Genomic DNA, 17292 nt, shown 5'->3' with positions numbered 1-17292 from the left:
AACTGTTTCGTAATTATGTAATGCGATCGTGATTTAACAATTAGAGCAAAATAATCAATGTATTTTAAGATAAAATATTTAAAATACATTGATTATAATAAAATAGAAGTTAATATGAAATATTTTTCAATTTCTGAGCTATTATGGTAAACATTTTATCTTATCTTATAAGTCTAATGTAATAAAATATAAACACAAATTTTAAAGACTCTATCGCATGTTAAATATCCCTTTATTTTCTCGGATAGAGATCTAATATCTAGTGCCCCATGTTTTTATCTTATATTTTGGTCTTTTCTTTTCAAATATACATATATTAATTTTTATTATGATTATATAAGCGTCCAGCACGAATTATTACCTGGAACGTGATTATATACTTAAAACATCAGAGAAAAATTCTTCGGCGATGCAAAAATTGATAATAATTCGATGTAGATGCACAAAGGTACACGTCGTGTCGTAGACACTTGAGGCGTTTAACAATCGAAAAATGATGGATCACCCGGTGTCGCTCGCTTCGTGGTTCCACCACGAATACGGTGCTTGAAAGGTGCATGGTTCGTTCTCCTCGTTTGCTCGATGTAGCCAAATAAGAGACGAAAGAGTGTTTACTTAAGGGCCGAAGCACGTCCAGCATACTCACGGGATACTCGTTTTCACTCTCCTCTCGATACGTTTCTACGTACTCCCTTAATGTTATCGTATCAGTGTCGTGGACACACGTGCTGCTCCCTTAGAACATATTTTGAAGGCTTAATACGACATCGGTCTAACCTACTTTTCCAAGACTTCAAGAAATATAGGAGAAAATTTAAATTTTCCCAAGTTCTTAAAACAATGTGGGTTAAAATCACTGAATTCACTGAATTTTTTATTTTATCGAATTTTTCTCTGCATGAGGATGACTAAATGCAAGTTTAATTCTATTTACATCTTAATTATCTTACCACAAATTTATTTTACTTGTTATAAAAAATTAAGAAAAGCTTAAAAGAAAAATCGATATAAATGGATGTTAGGAAGTATGGCTTGTTGCAAATTATTTTACATTAATACTTGGCTCTTTCTCAATTTCTTATTTAGCCATCTATTTTATATATTTTTCTCATATCTATAATTCTCATATCTATACATTCTTAATCTCATAAGAGGTACACATTTATTAGGCAACAATAACTTTGCATACATTTCTTGTTTACAATATTTTTATCCATTATCTATTTTCATTACAAAGAAATATAGACTTTGATAATAGTACTTGAGATTGCAAGTTGCTCGCGATTATCTTGTAATGAGTGTGTCTTATAGTTAGTAATTGCTTATATGAGTCCTTGAACATACATGCATTCTACGCCACTGTCGATATATCAGGGTCCATGCAGGTAGCAAACACATATGTATATCATATTGTGGACCTCTGGCACACATACAGAGGTAACTTTCTGTCACCCTTGGCTGCCGAGCAAACATCAAACGATTTTTAACCATCGATTATGCTCCGTCACGATAAGCGAGAATTCTCTGCCATATCGTTATTTGAGAGTGAAAAGTCTTTCACTCAAAGAGATGACCTTTGAAAACGAATTTGTGGGATTATAGCTTTAAAAAAATATTACCAATAATCGCGAAATAATATTACTATACGTAATGCAAACAAATCACGTCTTATTATACGTGGGATCGCATGATCGTGCCATTGAATTTAGCAATTAAAAATTATACTGCTGGAAAGTTTAGGTATTTTTTAAAATATTAAACTAGGAATATGTCACGTAAGATACATTTAAAAAGAATTAATATTTGCCTCGCAAAAATGTTCGCGTAAAACGGCAATGATGTTCCTATTAAGTCGACAAATTTAAACACTTTGAACGGTGCACCACGCCACGCAATTGTACAAAGTCGAGAACTGTTCTCTCATTTGGTAATGCTGATTGGCGGACTATTAGATTTCGCGACTTTTTCGATAATCAAGAATTTAGGCTAAATTAGCGGGTGTATATAAGTACAGGTGCGAGAGAAAAGAAAGCATTATGTGCTATTGCGTTTCTCTTTGCCAAAAAAAATTAACAGTTTGATAATGCTTAATTCGCACGTCGCACTTCTTATCCGAAGGATAAGATCGCTGTTTCGATTAGCTATCGTCGGCCGCTGATAAATCCTAATTGGTGTCGCGTATTCGCTTATCGCGAATCTATATTTATGTAAATATCGTTAATGGAGCCATATCGATCGCCTGATGGTGTTCGTTTATCGGACTAATTTCAATTCTTTGCTCGCGTATATTGTCGTTAAAGTAAAACTTAGGGCATCCTAAACTTCATGCGACTTTATGAAACTAAATAGGTTTTCTTCTTTGCAGTTCTGTAGCAAAGATGAAATATTCTAGTTTTTATTAGCCGATGTAATATAAAAGTAGTCATAGCGTGAAGTTCTTCAATATAATTTTGTAATTGTGGGATGTATTATTGAACTTGTTTTATTCCGTATTCGTTGTGAGTCTATCGAATTTTGATATAAATGATAAAGAAATGAGAGATTTATTAATAATTGTCTCTCCGTGACTATAATTTTATTAAAATTTATTGCGAAATTTATTTATTTATTATTGCGGAAAATTTGATTCCTTATCAGACTTCAATTTGATATTGTTTAACGATAGGATGGTAATTATCGATACATCTGTTGTTGATAACGTGCGCATGATCTCGTAAAGTGTCATACGTCGATATATATATCTCTCTAAATATTATATATAAAATGTTATAAGTAATTAAATTATATGTATATTCATCTATATGCCTCTTTCGTTACGTCTAATTAGCACGATTAAGTAGAGCGACATTACGTATATTTAATATGGCTAATAACACAGATGAATCATTGTAGGTATATTTATCAGATGGATTACACATGGCGATGTTTATTGGTATAAATAAGTTAATGAAATGGCTATTTTATTACTGCGATAAACAAGCCATCATTGTCATTAACTGCGTCGCTCCACTTTAGATTAACGGGTAATAATATAGCAAATGAAACCATATAATCGATTTATAAGTTTTCCATTAAAGTGCGAGGTATATTATCGCATCTTGATATATTTCATTATCCCCTTTATCAGCTTGGATATACAACTCGCGTACATATATACACAATTTGTTCAGTACTATTCAATTAACGAAAATCATTAACTTTCTTCACACAGAATATTTTTTTTATCTTTCTCGCGCTTTATCGTTCCACCTTGACTTTTTATCCGCTCCTTTATCACCTTGTTACCGCATTAACTACATCGCCGTGCGCGATACGGGTATGCCAATATAAAACATTTGCCTAACATTATTTTTAGCAATCTTTATCGTACAGCTTCATCGCGCGGGACTTACGTAACAAGATTTCATAGAAGATGCCTTCCACTCGCTCGTTTCTAGCTATCATTTCAAATGCGGAAAATTAATCGCGCGATTTCAATAATCAGTTCGGATGATAAGTTTTTCACGACGTCGTCGTGCTCAGGACAATTACGCGAGTTCCGTACCGGAGGGTGCAATTATGCCGTTTAACGAATATCATGGCGTCTTCCGACTCGGCTGGCCCACCCTCCCCACATCCGGCGTTTGACCTCCTCTCCGGTCCCTACCCCACGCCTTACGTACTCCACCAGGGAAGTCCTATTCCGTAATTAGAATCTCCCAGCCCCCTAGGAGGCCTCGCGACCGACTTCGCCCCCTCACCGGCCATTACTTTTAATGGCGTTGTTAATGAAACTAGGTGTCGCCAAATTAACCTCCCATTCCAGCTGTGCTCAACCGTGAAACGAAAGCGCTGCTCGGAAAGGCGTAATTAAATTTCTCTAATTATATCGCCGTATGATTAACGTCGATAATAGACTGTAGACCTTACGGTTCATTTTTGAGAGACTTTTGATACAAATTTGCAGAGCACGACAATGAGAAGGCTTCTAAGATCTTAAAGCAATATTTCTTGAGGTTTTTATCCAAATTGTCAATAATATCAACATATTATGTATAAGTACAAGATAATGTTTACAGAAATTATATCTTAAATAAACTTACATAGGCACGTCTTAAACTCAAATTTATGTTAAAAATACGATTATTTGATTGAATGTCTTAATGTAATAATTGTCGAGAATTCGCGACACTAAAGTATAGTTTGTAAAAGTAAGGTTTTAATCATTGGAAAATCTTACTCTTTCCCTTACGATTCCTATCGCATTGTAATACTACAGATTCGCGAAAACATGAGTTTCGTAATTGGAGGAAACCTATCTGGTTTAGAAATGGTTTTCTTCAACTACTTAGATTCTTCCGGACCTCATCTCTCGAGATTGCGCTTGAATTCAAGAGAGAAAGAGATGTTTACACCGGCAAAGTTTTACCGCACTTTTCATCCTCTTGAGGGATACGGGACAGTATTAAAAGGTACAAACATATTCGCGCGATACGGTGAACACGGCGAACAGTTCGAGAGGAACTTCGCTCGTGGCCACGTAGATATTCGATCGCGGCCCGAAGGAGAATACGATCGGCAGGACGGCCGGAGAGGGTTTGAAAACCACTGGCCCGGGCTGATTATCGCGGTAACCACCCCCCGAGCGCCAATTAATCTTAACTTTTACGGGGCAAACACTTTTCATTAAGCCCGCCTCTCCCGCCGGCGTCGGCGTCGGCGTTCCGCCGTCCCTTCGCCGCCATCCCTTCCTCGTTTCTCGCAGCCTCAGCCACCCCCGCAAGTCCCCCCATTTTTCCTGCCCCCCCCCTCTCCGTCCCCGCTGTCTCGCTACGCCGCTCATCCTCCTTCGGCTACGGCGAGGAACGGCAAGGAAAATGGCTCCCCAGACAAGCGTTTAATCTGGCTCTAATTAGCAACTTACCCTCCACCATTGCTCTCGCTCTCTCTCCCTCCTTCCGCTCTCCTCCCCTTTTCCTGTATCGGGGTAGGTGCACTTCTCGCGCATTCTCTGTGACCAATCCCGTTCTCTTTCTGCTTTTGCCGAGGACAGGAGCGGATATATATAGTTTGGGCCCTATAAAGTGAAAGGGTTGAAATATACCCCCTTCTTTTTCCTCCGTCGATTAACCTTATCTTGAAAGAAATGCCAACTTCTCCTTGACTCAATCTTTGTTAGTTTTATATAATGGTTGAAAGTTTGTGTTTTTGTATGATTTCTGAAATATAATAAATATTGGAAGAAACGTATTCCACACACACATACAACAGTTCAGATACAGTGGTTCAGATGTAACGATAATTCGTGAAGGTAAATTAATTAAAAGTTGTAAATAAATCTTGAAAAATAAAATTATGAATGGAATTATGAAATTTTTTATAATTATATTTTTTTATAGTATTCTAGCGTAGTATACTCATTTACATTATCGGAAGAGCACCCTGAAGTTCGAGTTATCTTACGTAGGGTACTTATGGGTGAATGCAGGATAGGTGGTATCCATTTTTGTAGATGGTCGATAACAGGAGGTAATATATCGACGTTGAGTACATGCATGCACGTAGGTGTCTACAAGAAATTGTAGAAACCTATTTTATATACAATATATTTGTTGCAAAACTAGATTTCTACAGATATTTTTGAAAAAAAAAATTTATTATAAACTAACAGCGTGTGCTAACAAATGTAAAAAGAGAAAATTTGCTTGTTTGAACTCGCCAAGAAATTTATATAAACGAAAGTATATTTATTGTAATTGAAATTTCTCGTATATTTTTCTTCCTGTTAAATTCCGTATATTTTTCTTCCGGCTAAATATAATTTTTTTTTACAAACAGAATTTCAAGATAGATTTGATAAGTTCTATATTACATCACAAATCGGAATAATTTTTTAAATATATTAAAAATATTTATTATCTCTTGAATTCTTAAAACTTTCTATGTAACATGGATTGGTGGATTGATATTATAAAAAAATGTTATGTCAATAATATCTGTTGTATTAATATAGAGATAAATATTTCTAAATTTGGATCATTTTTTCGTTTTAATATATATACGACAATAAATTATTTATAATACAATACTAATAACAATAACGAAGCTTACAAGCAGCTTAAATGATCTTAATATTAATTCATATTAAGCATCTCTCCATTTATTACTAACTAGCATCTCAAGAACTTCATCCTAGCTTGGCTAATTAATCATTGGGATACATCGATTGTAATCTTTGATTAACTTTTTATTGCCAGTTTCGAATATACTTAACGATCTTCATACGACAACACTTTGAAAAGCGTCATGCTTTTTGGCACTTTCGAAAGAGTGCCTATTCCTCATAATCGAGCACGATTATAAAAGTCTTAAAAAAAAAAAAACGAGATAGGACTTTGGTAACTTCGCGCTCTTATCCTCTTCCTTCTTCTTTTTCTCGGGTAAAGCAACTCATCCTTCGGAGTAACTGAGGTTCCTCCGTTTTAGCTCATGACTTTATCGATCCAGGGCACGAATTTCTGGATATTGGTATATACGCCGGGTAGGTGTTCGCGACCGCAACCGATGCCCCAAGAGACCAAACCGATCAGAACGTGTCTGCCTTCCACGGACATTGTGAGCGGTCCACCCGAATCACCCTGTTACAAGATAACGTGTAAACGAAAGTCTTCTAATGTTACGTGTGTTTAGCTAATTACCGAATTGAGCGAATACCTGACAAGAATCTCGTCCGCCTTGTCTGTAACCTGCGCAGAGAAATACATCGTGAATGGTTTCTCTCCTACCGGCTGCTCTGAACCACTTCTGACATTTGTCGTTCGGTATTACCTAAACAGAAATATGTAACATATACACATACACACAATGATATATTAAAAAAATTATTTATCGTTTAATTAAATAATATGAATATTATAAGCAGAGTAATAATTAAATAATATATAAATTTACTTACGGCAGATAAATTCTTTTCGTTTATATTGCCAATAATTAATTATATGAATAAATAAATTAAATATAAAATATCGCAAAAAACCGTCTTAAGAATTGCATAGATATAGAGACGTTTTATCATCAAAGATAAATATGTTAGCCAAGAGTGTACTCACCTCGACATCGACTTCTTGAAGAACGGTTGGCGCCGAAGTTTGACCATGCCTGGTTCGTCCCCAACCAGCGACGGTTGCGGTTCGGCCGGAGAGCTTCAAATTCCTCGCCGGCAGGCAAACCGGGACGATGTGCTGCTTGAAAGCTACCATCCGGGACAGCTTCACCAAAGCCACATCATTTCGAAAGTCGGTAGGGGAGTATTGCGGGTGTATCTGTTGTCGTTATAATTTTCAACGTAATTATTTACTAATTAAGCTTTCAGCTTTGCTGGATAAAGTCCAATAAGTGTGTATTTTGCAAATTCTTCTTTAATATTGTACACGTCGCAATGCGACGCGAAGTTTTTGGATATGTATCGTTAAATCAATAAAGTTTAAATCATTATTTAAAAGGAGAACCTCTTTTCTCTCGATATTAAATTCTTCATGGAGCAGCCGTTCTGTCTGGTCTCGAACGTCCCATTCCCCGAGTCGAACTTTTAAATTGCTATTCGGTGTCCTGACATACAAAATGCGATATATCAATGTTCTTATTATTGTGTACTAAACTGTTGTGACAATAATAATCAATACTAACGTCGCGACACAGTGTGCCGCGGTGACCACCCATCGGTTGTTCAGCAAGGCGCCGCCGCAAGACAGTTTCTTGGTCTGTAAGAATCCCGACTTGATAATGGCGGCCTGCAACAAAGAGAACGTTTAGAAGCCTATTTACAAGCGCGTTACATGAGATATGTATCCGAGCCCGCGATGTCACGGCTCGCGGGGTTTAAAGAAGATTTAATAGATTATTTTCCTCCTCGCTCTCCGCGCTAGGCGAATCGAGCAAATTGATGGCTCGTTCCCGATGAATAATGCAGAGGAAAGGAAGAGTGTGCCTCGCTCCGCGAGAGCCGAGCGAGAGATGGATTTATGGCGGCCGAGCAAAGAGAGGAGAAGGACGGAGAGGAGAAGATCGCGCGAGGAGGACCCTCACCTGCCACGGATGACTGCCGAAACTGGACGAGTGTCCACCTACGATCCTGTTGCTCCTCGTGTAGAGCTCGCCACAGCCTGAAAGTACGATCTATATTAGCTATTGCGAGTATACGAGTTCAAGAGAAAATGTCCGATATTCCATGTTGGTGATAATACGCGATGGTAACGTTGCGAAGGTGATATTTGGGGACGGATACATGATCGAAGAGATGATATTTGTGCGTGTCGTATAGAGGAGAAAATATATGCGAATATGCGAAGGAGAGGAGAAGCTCACGCTGAAAATTATTAACTGATACTTTCTACAATTATCGCAATTAAACTGATACCTTGGTGTTTGCTTAAGATTGTTCGCGCCTTAGCGAGAGACAGAAAGCAGAAAATAGACGTGGCACAGTGTAGAAAGTTCGCGCGACTTTAGGAAATCTATTTATTTTATCGCAGATTATAGAGATACATTATCCATAATTAATCGTTGCAAAACTTTCTTAACACGTGATTTTGTTCAAGATAGAAAGAAGAAGATAGGAATATTCGTATACTTAAACATTACATAATTAAACACGTGTAATTAGTATCATTTTACCTATTAGCCTATTAATTTTACAATTTGAATTAACGTGCAATTTAATAAGAACATATGTAATATAAAGATGCATGTTTAACAATTTTATTTTGTTGAAAGATTATGTTCTATTTCATGTTTCTACTTCGTATTTCAATGTTTAAAGGGACTCGAGGACTGTTAAGAATACAATTATTTTCTTCTTTGTTCCATATTGCTTCATAAAATTATGCAGTCTTCTATTATCTTCCTTGTTTCGCTTTTCCCGTGTTATCCCTCGTTCTCTGTCTCCAGTCAGTTTTTCAGCATTCTCTCATTTTTTTTCTTCAAATTCAATTTCTCCAATTTCAACTTTAATCATTTTCCGGCAACACTTCATACAGGAAAATGTGTGCGATGTGACGACGAAAGCATTCATTTTTGTGCGGTTTCCACGCGAAACATTGTGCATGTTTGGATACTGTCTCCGTCATTTGGGATCCATTATAGATCGATTTTATTATTATTAACTGGTATATTTAGTAACAAACGTAGTAGTATAGTATTTTGTATTGTCTCGATGTTATCCATTTTACAAAATTCGTCACAGTTTGTCTCGTATATTTCGTACTGATTTTCGTCAAAGCTGTAATTCTATATAATTCTATGTTCTTTAAAATCAGTACTTTTCTTCTCGATATCAATGAATTAAATCTGGTACGAAGTCTAATAATTATCTGTTGACATTTATTGGCATAAGTCGCGCAATATCAACACATACAAACATATCACTTATAATCCAGTGTGATTAGATTAAAATCAAGTACCTGTTTCGATCGATCGTAATAGTCAACATCGAGTATATCCAAACCAATAATTATAATCAGGTGCGCAAGATCTCACTCTGTTGCAAATAGAATTGATAGCAGTATAAAAAGCAGAAGCTCGACCAGACACGTTGAAGCGATACACAAGTTCTAATTGTAAGGAGTATAATTTTTTAGGTGAGCTCAATTTCCCATGCTACAGAAGACACGGCGGGATTCTCGCGTGCCTGTAGTCCTCGGAATCTGAACTCACCGAGGTTTTTCAGCGAGTCCTCGACTCGTGCGCTCGACACACATCGTGCTCGACATTCGGGTGCAATAATCTGCGTGCATTCTCATGCGATTACCACGGTATCTGGAGTAGTCCATGGCGTTGGACGAGTCCTCGATCGGCCCGCCGGAAGCGGCGGGCCGGTAGCCGCCACCGTCGTACTCGTCCTGCGGATATTCCTGAACCGTGTGATGCGGCGGACGAGTAGCGTACGTCGGCCGGTCGTGGCCGACCGCGAGATCGTTTGGTCCGTCGTGGCTCCAGATCGCGTAAGGTGGCTCGTAAAGACTGAGCGGATTACTGACGCCACCCACGTACGTGGGCCGATGGGCCTCGTGGCTGTGCGAGGGCCTGCCGGGCCTTACCGCGCTGCTGTAAATGTGCACGTCGTCGTCCACGTATGGCTGTTGGTGCCCGAGATTTATGGAAAACGCTGGGCAACGTAACACGGTGTTGCTATTAGCTACTCGGAATCACTCGCGTCGCGGCTCCGCGCAGCCGAATTTAAGCCCGATAACGTGGTGGCAATTATAGTAATTGTGCGCGTATATATATAGCTGATATTTTAATCACAGCTAGAGGATTAAAGACTCTATCAGTTTAGAATTAATCTATCCGAGAAATCAACAAAGAAGATTATTATAATACTAATAATATCAATAATTTCATTCACCTGTATCGATAATTGTTCGTTGCAACAAACACTTTTACTCAAATCAGGCAAAATCGTGTATCGCAAAATAAAAAGGAACTTTTACTTACTTTTTAATTATGTTACGAAATAATACGATAAGAAAATATGTACGATAATTTGTAATTGTCTTGTTCTGTCGCTGACATTATTTCCTCGCCTGTTTCTAATCGTGCCATTGTATTGATGGTCGCGCGGTTACGGTGAGCGACTTGCGGCTTGGGAAAGCACGCTCGCGTAAAGTTCTACGGGCGTGCAACGCGATGCCGTCGCGCAAACTAGGTGTGAATAACTGTATTTGAAAGTGCCGACCGTACACTGTCGCATCGTCTGTGCGCGCGCGACACTAGCTGGACGCTGTTGGTTGTGTAATTTCGGATGTCGCCGGATAGAAATCAGGTTACTTCCAGCCGGCGTCTCCTTTCAGTTCGCGATTCGCGATAAAGCCAAGCGTTCTCAACCTTCTCGCGATCTAATCTCATCTTAATCCCTAACGTCAGTCTGGTAAAATAACGTTACATCCCCCACATTGAGGATAATTACGTTAATTACAGTATCATCTGTATTCTCTTTGCGCCTCTTCGCCAAATGCGGCTCGAATCTCTCTACTTCACGTAGAGAGTACACATCGAACGTATTATTTTATCGTTGTCGTTGCGAGTGAAGATGAAAATTAGACAATTTCACCGTAAACAAATTCTAAAGCGTTTACGGAAGTTGTTCGCGAGCAAGTCGCGCTAAAAGCGCGGCGCAACCTCGAAGTCTCGGTTCAGAAACTCGGTTTAGCGACATTCGAGGACACGGACCCTCTTTCAGGATGTCGTAAATTTACGGCGGCATGACGGCAGATAAAAAGGACCACGCGAGTTAATTGAGACACGCCGTTAAATTAAAAACTCTTCCGTGAGAAAAAAAAAACATACGGCGTTTCTCATTGTTTCCTCTATCGCTAAATAGTAGATTAAGAAGTTCGCAGACTATTTCAGTTAAAGTTTACCTATTCTCTGATTAAAGTTATTTCAGTATACATGCTTTTTCGGTATATGTGCCCGAGATACGTCTTAACGATGCGAAAGAACTCACTGGCATTCTGCAGCAAACCCGGGGTCGGTCGTGGTTGTTCGGGTATGTCCTCGTCGTCCACGCAGCAGCTCCATATTAAACCTCCGGAACAGAGATCGACAGGTCGACCGCCGCCTAGAACGCAGCTGATGCTGAGGCCGCACTCGAACTTGGCACCTTTGTACTTGCACGTTTGCGGTATCACTGAAACAGATTCCACGTATAAACATTGGGTGCGTTCAGCCGATACTCCGCTCGCCTAGCAATCGTGAGCAGTCGCTCGTTTTCGCTCGTTTCCTCTCCTTTGACCCCATTGGTTAAAAGGAGAGGAAACGAGCGAAAACGAGCGACTGCTCACGATTGCTAGGCTAGCGGAGTATCGGCTGAACGCACCCATTGATATCTATGTACATTGGATCGCACGTTTGCCGATGGATTATTTTAATATTATATAAGTAAACGATTAATAAATACAAATGTTTGCTCGAAAATGATTTACTCAAGAATTTATCTTCTTGCTAGCATAAAGAGACATCCAAAAGTGAAAGTCTGTTGCGATATCGATGAGTTTGTTTATCTCTTGTCACACGATTGCAACTTTAATTGCGCCAAGTACACTATTTCACACAGCATCCAGCGATTGTGTCGACTTTCAATATGTACAATTGCATTAATAATTTGCTTGTAACCGATGTTGTACTTTGTCAATGCTGGAAAGTCAATGATATTTGCTATCAAATTTTATTTTACAATTTTCAAAAATATCAGATATAAAATATTGAATCATCGATCTTCCTATTTTTACTCATTTATTTCATACAATTTATTTCATTTACAGCTTACGCGCTTTATATTTTTTAATAAATTAATCTGCAATCTATAAAGTTTATTTTCAGAATCGATATATCTCATTTGATTGAAAGCACTTTTAATCTTTCTTTAATTTTCATTTTCGTCCCATTTTCAATCCTACATACTTCTGCCCAACATATCCATAAGGCCGCTCTGGAGATTGGAGCTGTGTCCTCGATGATCGTTGGTGTAGTTTCGCTTCTTCCTGAGCGTCTCCACGAGCAAGGCACCTTGCTGCTGGCTGGTCAGCTTCCTCCCTCTGCCCTGTCGATGTCCGTCTACCGTTTCCTCGAATACTCCATTTAACCTCTTTCGTCTCATTTCGTTCAGTAAATCCTGGAGACTTGTTTCTTCTTCCTCTTCATCCTTCGGGTCCTTTTCGAATACCTCCTGCCCGCTCCAATCCATCTCTTCCGCATTATGACTCAAGAAGTGATCTTGAGTATCTGTGGAGAACACCGAGCTCTTCGTTGGATGATCCGCGTTCTCCAATATGGCGTCGGTGGATCCATCACCGCCGTATGGAAAGTTCGAAAAGTACTGATACTGTTCGACCTTGGCTGGTCTGGCTATCACGTTCTTCAGGGTGCTCTCGATGGCTCGATTCTCGCGCGTCAGGTCCGGTCGCGTCCTGGCGGCTTCCGGTTTCCAGAGCTCGTGATGCTCGTCCGAATCCTCGGCCACCGCGAATCTTCTCGGCGAGTTTTGGAGAACGTTGTCCTCGCGCGAGTTCGACGATCTCGATCGATGCGTATCGGATCGCTGCAGACGAGTTTCTTTAACTTTGACCGGCACGATCGCTCGGCTCGCAGTCGTGATCTTGTAATCCTCCCTGCGTTTCCACGAATAGGTGTCATGGTGATCGAAAGCGCTCGCCACGGTCATCAGGAGCATCCCGAGCACGATCTTCATGATCGACTTTGACTTCCGCCTTGTCACTTCGAGGATACCTTGCGCATCGTCACGATCTCACTGCACGCTCGATAGTTAAAAGGGACGCACTGCGATGAGGATGACTCACGAACGGTTTATCTTCCTCTCCATTAACGGCGATCGATGAAGAACAGTGAAGATCTCACTGACGACTAAATCAAGTTTCTCCGAAATTATTCGAAGAGAAACTTGACTTAGTTGGAAGCTGTAAGTCAAGTTTCTCTTATTCGACTAGTTGAAATTTCACTTGCAAAAACGTTTGAGGAATTAATTGGCACACGGTTTAATTTCTTTGAATCGCCAGCTTCTTGTTTTTTTTTTCTTTTTTTTTCATACAAATAATATAACTTTCGACTTCGGGAAAAATCTCCGAATTTCAATGCACTTGATAAGATTTGATTGTCGATCCCGGTGCATAAATCCTTAATCTTGAATGTAATTTATGGCCGAATTTCTGTCTCACAAATCTCTCACTTCGTCGAAGGCTCCCGCGAGCGGCACAGTATTTCGAACGATTTTGGGATCCCATGTAAGCACGGCCATTTTGATATCACTGGTTTCTCTTGCGACAGTTTCGATTTATCATGCAAACTTTCCTGCAGAAGGTGACAGCGGACGCAGCCTCTTCTCGGCGATCGCCGACGCGTAATCGTACGATCGAGAGACAGTGTCAGAGGTTAAAGGCGCCTTATGACACCTGACCGGAGTGACGGTGAGAAGCCGTGACAATACACGCCTTCTGCACGTGGACTGGCTTGAACCGATGTCCCACGAGTCTCGATCTAAGAAGGCGTCCACTGCTTTCACCGGCGTCAGCTTTCCCGCAACGGCAGCGACGGTGTCGTCCGTTGGTCTCTCACATTGGTTCCCCACCTTCACCATCGCCAGAACGCATCGCGGTGTTGTGTGCCTTATTTTCCATTTCTTTCTTCGTCGAGTTATTATGTCGCCGCGAAATTGTCGTACTCTGAATAGCTGGAAAACTTCGTCAAGATTCGGGCCAGTCGCCTCGTGAGGACGGAAAACGTGGATGGTTATTTCTCCGACGAATCTTTTGTTGAATCGTTTAAGCTATATCTTTGGTCACTCTGTTGCTACTATTGTTGAGATATATTTTTTATTGCTGTCAAATGCGGAGATCACATTTCAAAAAAATTATAAATTTTTATTGAGATTTTTTCCCTACTGGTGTTATTTTGTTGATTTGTTGAGATTTTGGAAGTTTCATTATACAATGACGATGTTATATTGAAAGAACGATTGAATAATATTTACCGTTCTACCAAAATAAGCATTCAGGTTTATTAAAAATAAAAAATTGTGCGATAATTCCGTCAGTAGTATATTGAGTTTTATTATAAATAAAGGATATAAGAGAGCGTATATATGATTTCGAGAAATCGGCTATTTGCTAAAATGGACATTTACATCGAATAGATTCGATAGACTGAGATTTCGCGACCTAATTTCATCGCATGGCTTCACGCTTCACAGATTTTTACTTTAGCGGATAAAACTTAGATCGACGCAAACCTAGACCTATTTACGAAAGATCCTATTAAATTCATAACAAAAAATAAATATAACGATTAATATTTAAACTTTAAAACTCATGTTTGCAAATTTTTATTTTTAAATTAGTAAAAATTAAGTAGAAAAACACTTAGATCGTTCTGCGAAATTTCTTATTAGAGATTGAATTAAATTCAATGAAAATTCAGAAGCCTTGCTCGTTTGTAATTCAGTAATTCAGCGAGACAGTATTAGGTATCATTTTCAATAAAAGGAAAGATATCATCGGCAAAATACTTGTAATCACAGAGGTGCGCTGAGGTCGCAGTGAAAACGGAGCTGCTGTGCGCGCTTTATTATAAATATTCTTGTAGAAAGTAAGCGTCGATAAGTGGCCTTTCAAGTACGATTCCGATTTCGTATCTCTTGTTAACTCAACTGTGTATCTTTCGTGCTTTGCTTACATTTACGGTAGAAAATTATTATAATCGCAGTATCTTCTCTTTTAGATGATAGTTATATCAAATAAAATAACGTTCAAAGGAAAAATTCTCCTTTTTATTTTTTTTCAATTCCTCAAATATATTCTAGCAACAATAAATATTTAATTCCAATAGTATTTAACTGTGAATATTTAACTTAAATATTTGACATAATTTGTTTGAATAGTTTTATTCAAAGCCTATACATCAAAGAGAAATAACGTTCTGAATTTATGTTTTCTAAGCGATTATAATTATTACATGCAGTAATAATAAAAGAAATCTCGGATTGCCTGGAATAGATAAAGATATAGACCATGTTGCTTTGCTTGTATAAATATGAGTATCCGGTGAACGTCAACCGGTCTGTCATCTTAAATCTTTCCATCTAAACCTATCATTTCGACGAGATCTCACCGTTGCGCGCAAGTGTACTCATACGGCTGAATCATCCTGATCGCATACCGCTCATTTGTCAACTGAAATTATTTTAAAGGACAGTAATAGATATCAGTATCAGGATTGTTTACCGCCTTCACTGTTTTAATTTCGCAGGGGTGTTACGATGACACATGACTGACATGACAATCAAATACTCAAATTGTATTTAAATTATATTTAAATTGTGTTATTAATTAAATGACTCGGAAGCAAAAAGCAACCCACCGAGAGTATCTTGCCATAAATACCCTTCTATAGAAAGCCACTCGGAATCGGCGTTAAATGGTTAAATCCCATGTATCTGATGCATAGATATATGCAGAGAGGTCACAACGCTCTTAAAATCGAGCAAAACAACTAATTAATTAAGTACGAAAGTAGAAGCGTGCCATGAAACTCCATTTTCTCAAGAAAGTTAAGAGAAATTAATTTATTATTCTGATATACGAGCAAATTTTTTCTTTCGAAACAATCTTTAAAATTTATGTTAATACCTGTTTATTTTTTATGATGTAATGCATGAGCAAGCGTGTCGAGAGTAATATATAGCATTACCTAATATATATTATAACATAAACGTAATAATAATGACGCTACTTACATCCAAGTTCATCGAAGAATCTCATCTGCCCGTGCGAGTCGATCGCATTTTCGATATTTTCTTCTTTCTCTGGCTGATCTAAAAAAAAAGTACGTTAAAATCTCTCTCGGTTTTAGCATTATTTACAATAATGAAAAAAATGTAACTATTAATTTACCGAAATTCCTCAGAAATCGATTGTTCCTTCTTTTATTAGCGAGACAGCAGATATCGGCGATCAGAAGTAGCGAGATGAGCGCTCCGGCTTTGAGAATAGTCATTTCTCCCCTCGGCCGTCAGCGGTGATCGTGCGATTCACTGTCGTTCGCCAAACATGCTCACGACGTCGTCATGAATCGTTCCTGACCCGGCGCCGTATCATTTTGCCGCGTTCCACATGGATCTCACTTTGAAATCCGTGTCTTCCGACTGCTCGCCGTCCCGCCAAATCTATCAAAGGCCCAAAAAAAGATCTTTATGAAAAAAGATAAAAAAAGAGCACGCCTTTTATTTCACAAGCTTTTTTACGCGGCGCGAGTCGCCCGTTGCAATCGGATGTAGTGTAAAATTTGTTTTACACTGCTCCGTTTAATCAAAGAGGCCGAAGAGGACTCGATAATACGAACCTCGCTGAAAAGTGTTAATTGCTGGAACTGTGAAAGATTCGCCTTGTAATATAATCGCATTTCGGGGGCGGATTCGTTCGCACAAATTTTGTAAAAATATCTTTGCGACGATTTTTCGAGCGCATCATATTATTACATTGCTTTGTTACATCGTTTTATTATTTATTTTATTAAACAATTTTTTATATACATTCTGTAATTCAGTAGACAATTTATATTTCTATTCCACGTTTATGGGTCAAATCCGGCCATCCTGTCCTCATCTCTGTACAATGTCATGTACAATGTTATCTCAAGCTGAGAATCAGGCCGTTTCACGTGAAAGAGTCAACACGGAGTAAGATCTTTCAGAATTTCGTAATTCTTAATGCTATATCATCTTTTAATGCAGAATCTTTCTGACTT

The 17292-nt window shown here is 38.7% G+C and overlaps 1 protein-coding gene and 1 long non-coding RNA gene across 3 annotated transcripts in view; one reads left to right on the top strand and one right to left on the bottom strand.

Annotated features, from left to right (window-relative positions):
* The window catches only part of LOC139787437 (uncharacterized), a 128498-nt gene that overhangs the window by 42620 nt on the left and 68586 nt on the right, over nucleotides 1-17292 (top strand). The gene's annotated exons all lie outside the window — the stretch shown is intronic.
* LOC139777874 (uncharacterized) lies at nucleotides 5961-14322 on the bottom strand. Of its 2 annotated transcripts, XM_071715933.1 has the most exons (9): nucleotides 12439-14322; nucleotides 11483-11665; nucleotides 9785-10141; nucleotides 8065-8141; nucleotides 7666-7769; nucleotides 7488-7587; nucleotides 7089-7301; nucleotides 6694-6807; nucleotides 5961-6617 (listed from the first exon to the last, which is right to left on the bottom strand). In XM_071715933.1, the coding sequence occupies exons 1-9, from the start codon at nucleotides 13223-13225 to the stop codon at nucleotides 6462-6464; spliced, it is 2091 nt and encodes a 696-aa protein (XP_071572034.1). In that variant the 5' UTR covers nucleotides 13226-14322; the 3' UTR covers nucleotides 5961-6461. The 2 variants fall into 2 exon arrangements, with proteins under 2 accessions (XP_071572034.1, XP_071572730.1); XM_071716629.1 differs by lacking the exon at nucleotides 9785-10141.

Source organism: Temnothorax nylanderi, unplaced genomic scaffold, assembly GCF_030848795.1.
Source record: "Temnothorax nylanderi isolate EJ_2023f unplaced genomic scaffold, tnyl_v1.0 TNYL_tig0001_pilon, whole genome shotgun sequence".
In the NCBI taxonomy this organism is placed as follows: Eukaryota; Metazoa; Arthropoda; class Insecta; order Hymenoptera; family Formicidae; genus Temnothorax; species Temnothorax nylanderi.
This window is presented reverse-complemented; position numbering and strand designations above follow the sequence as displayed.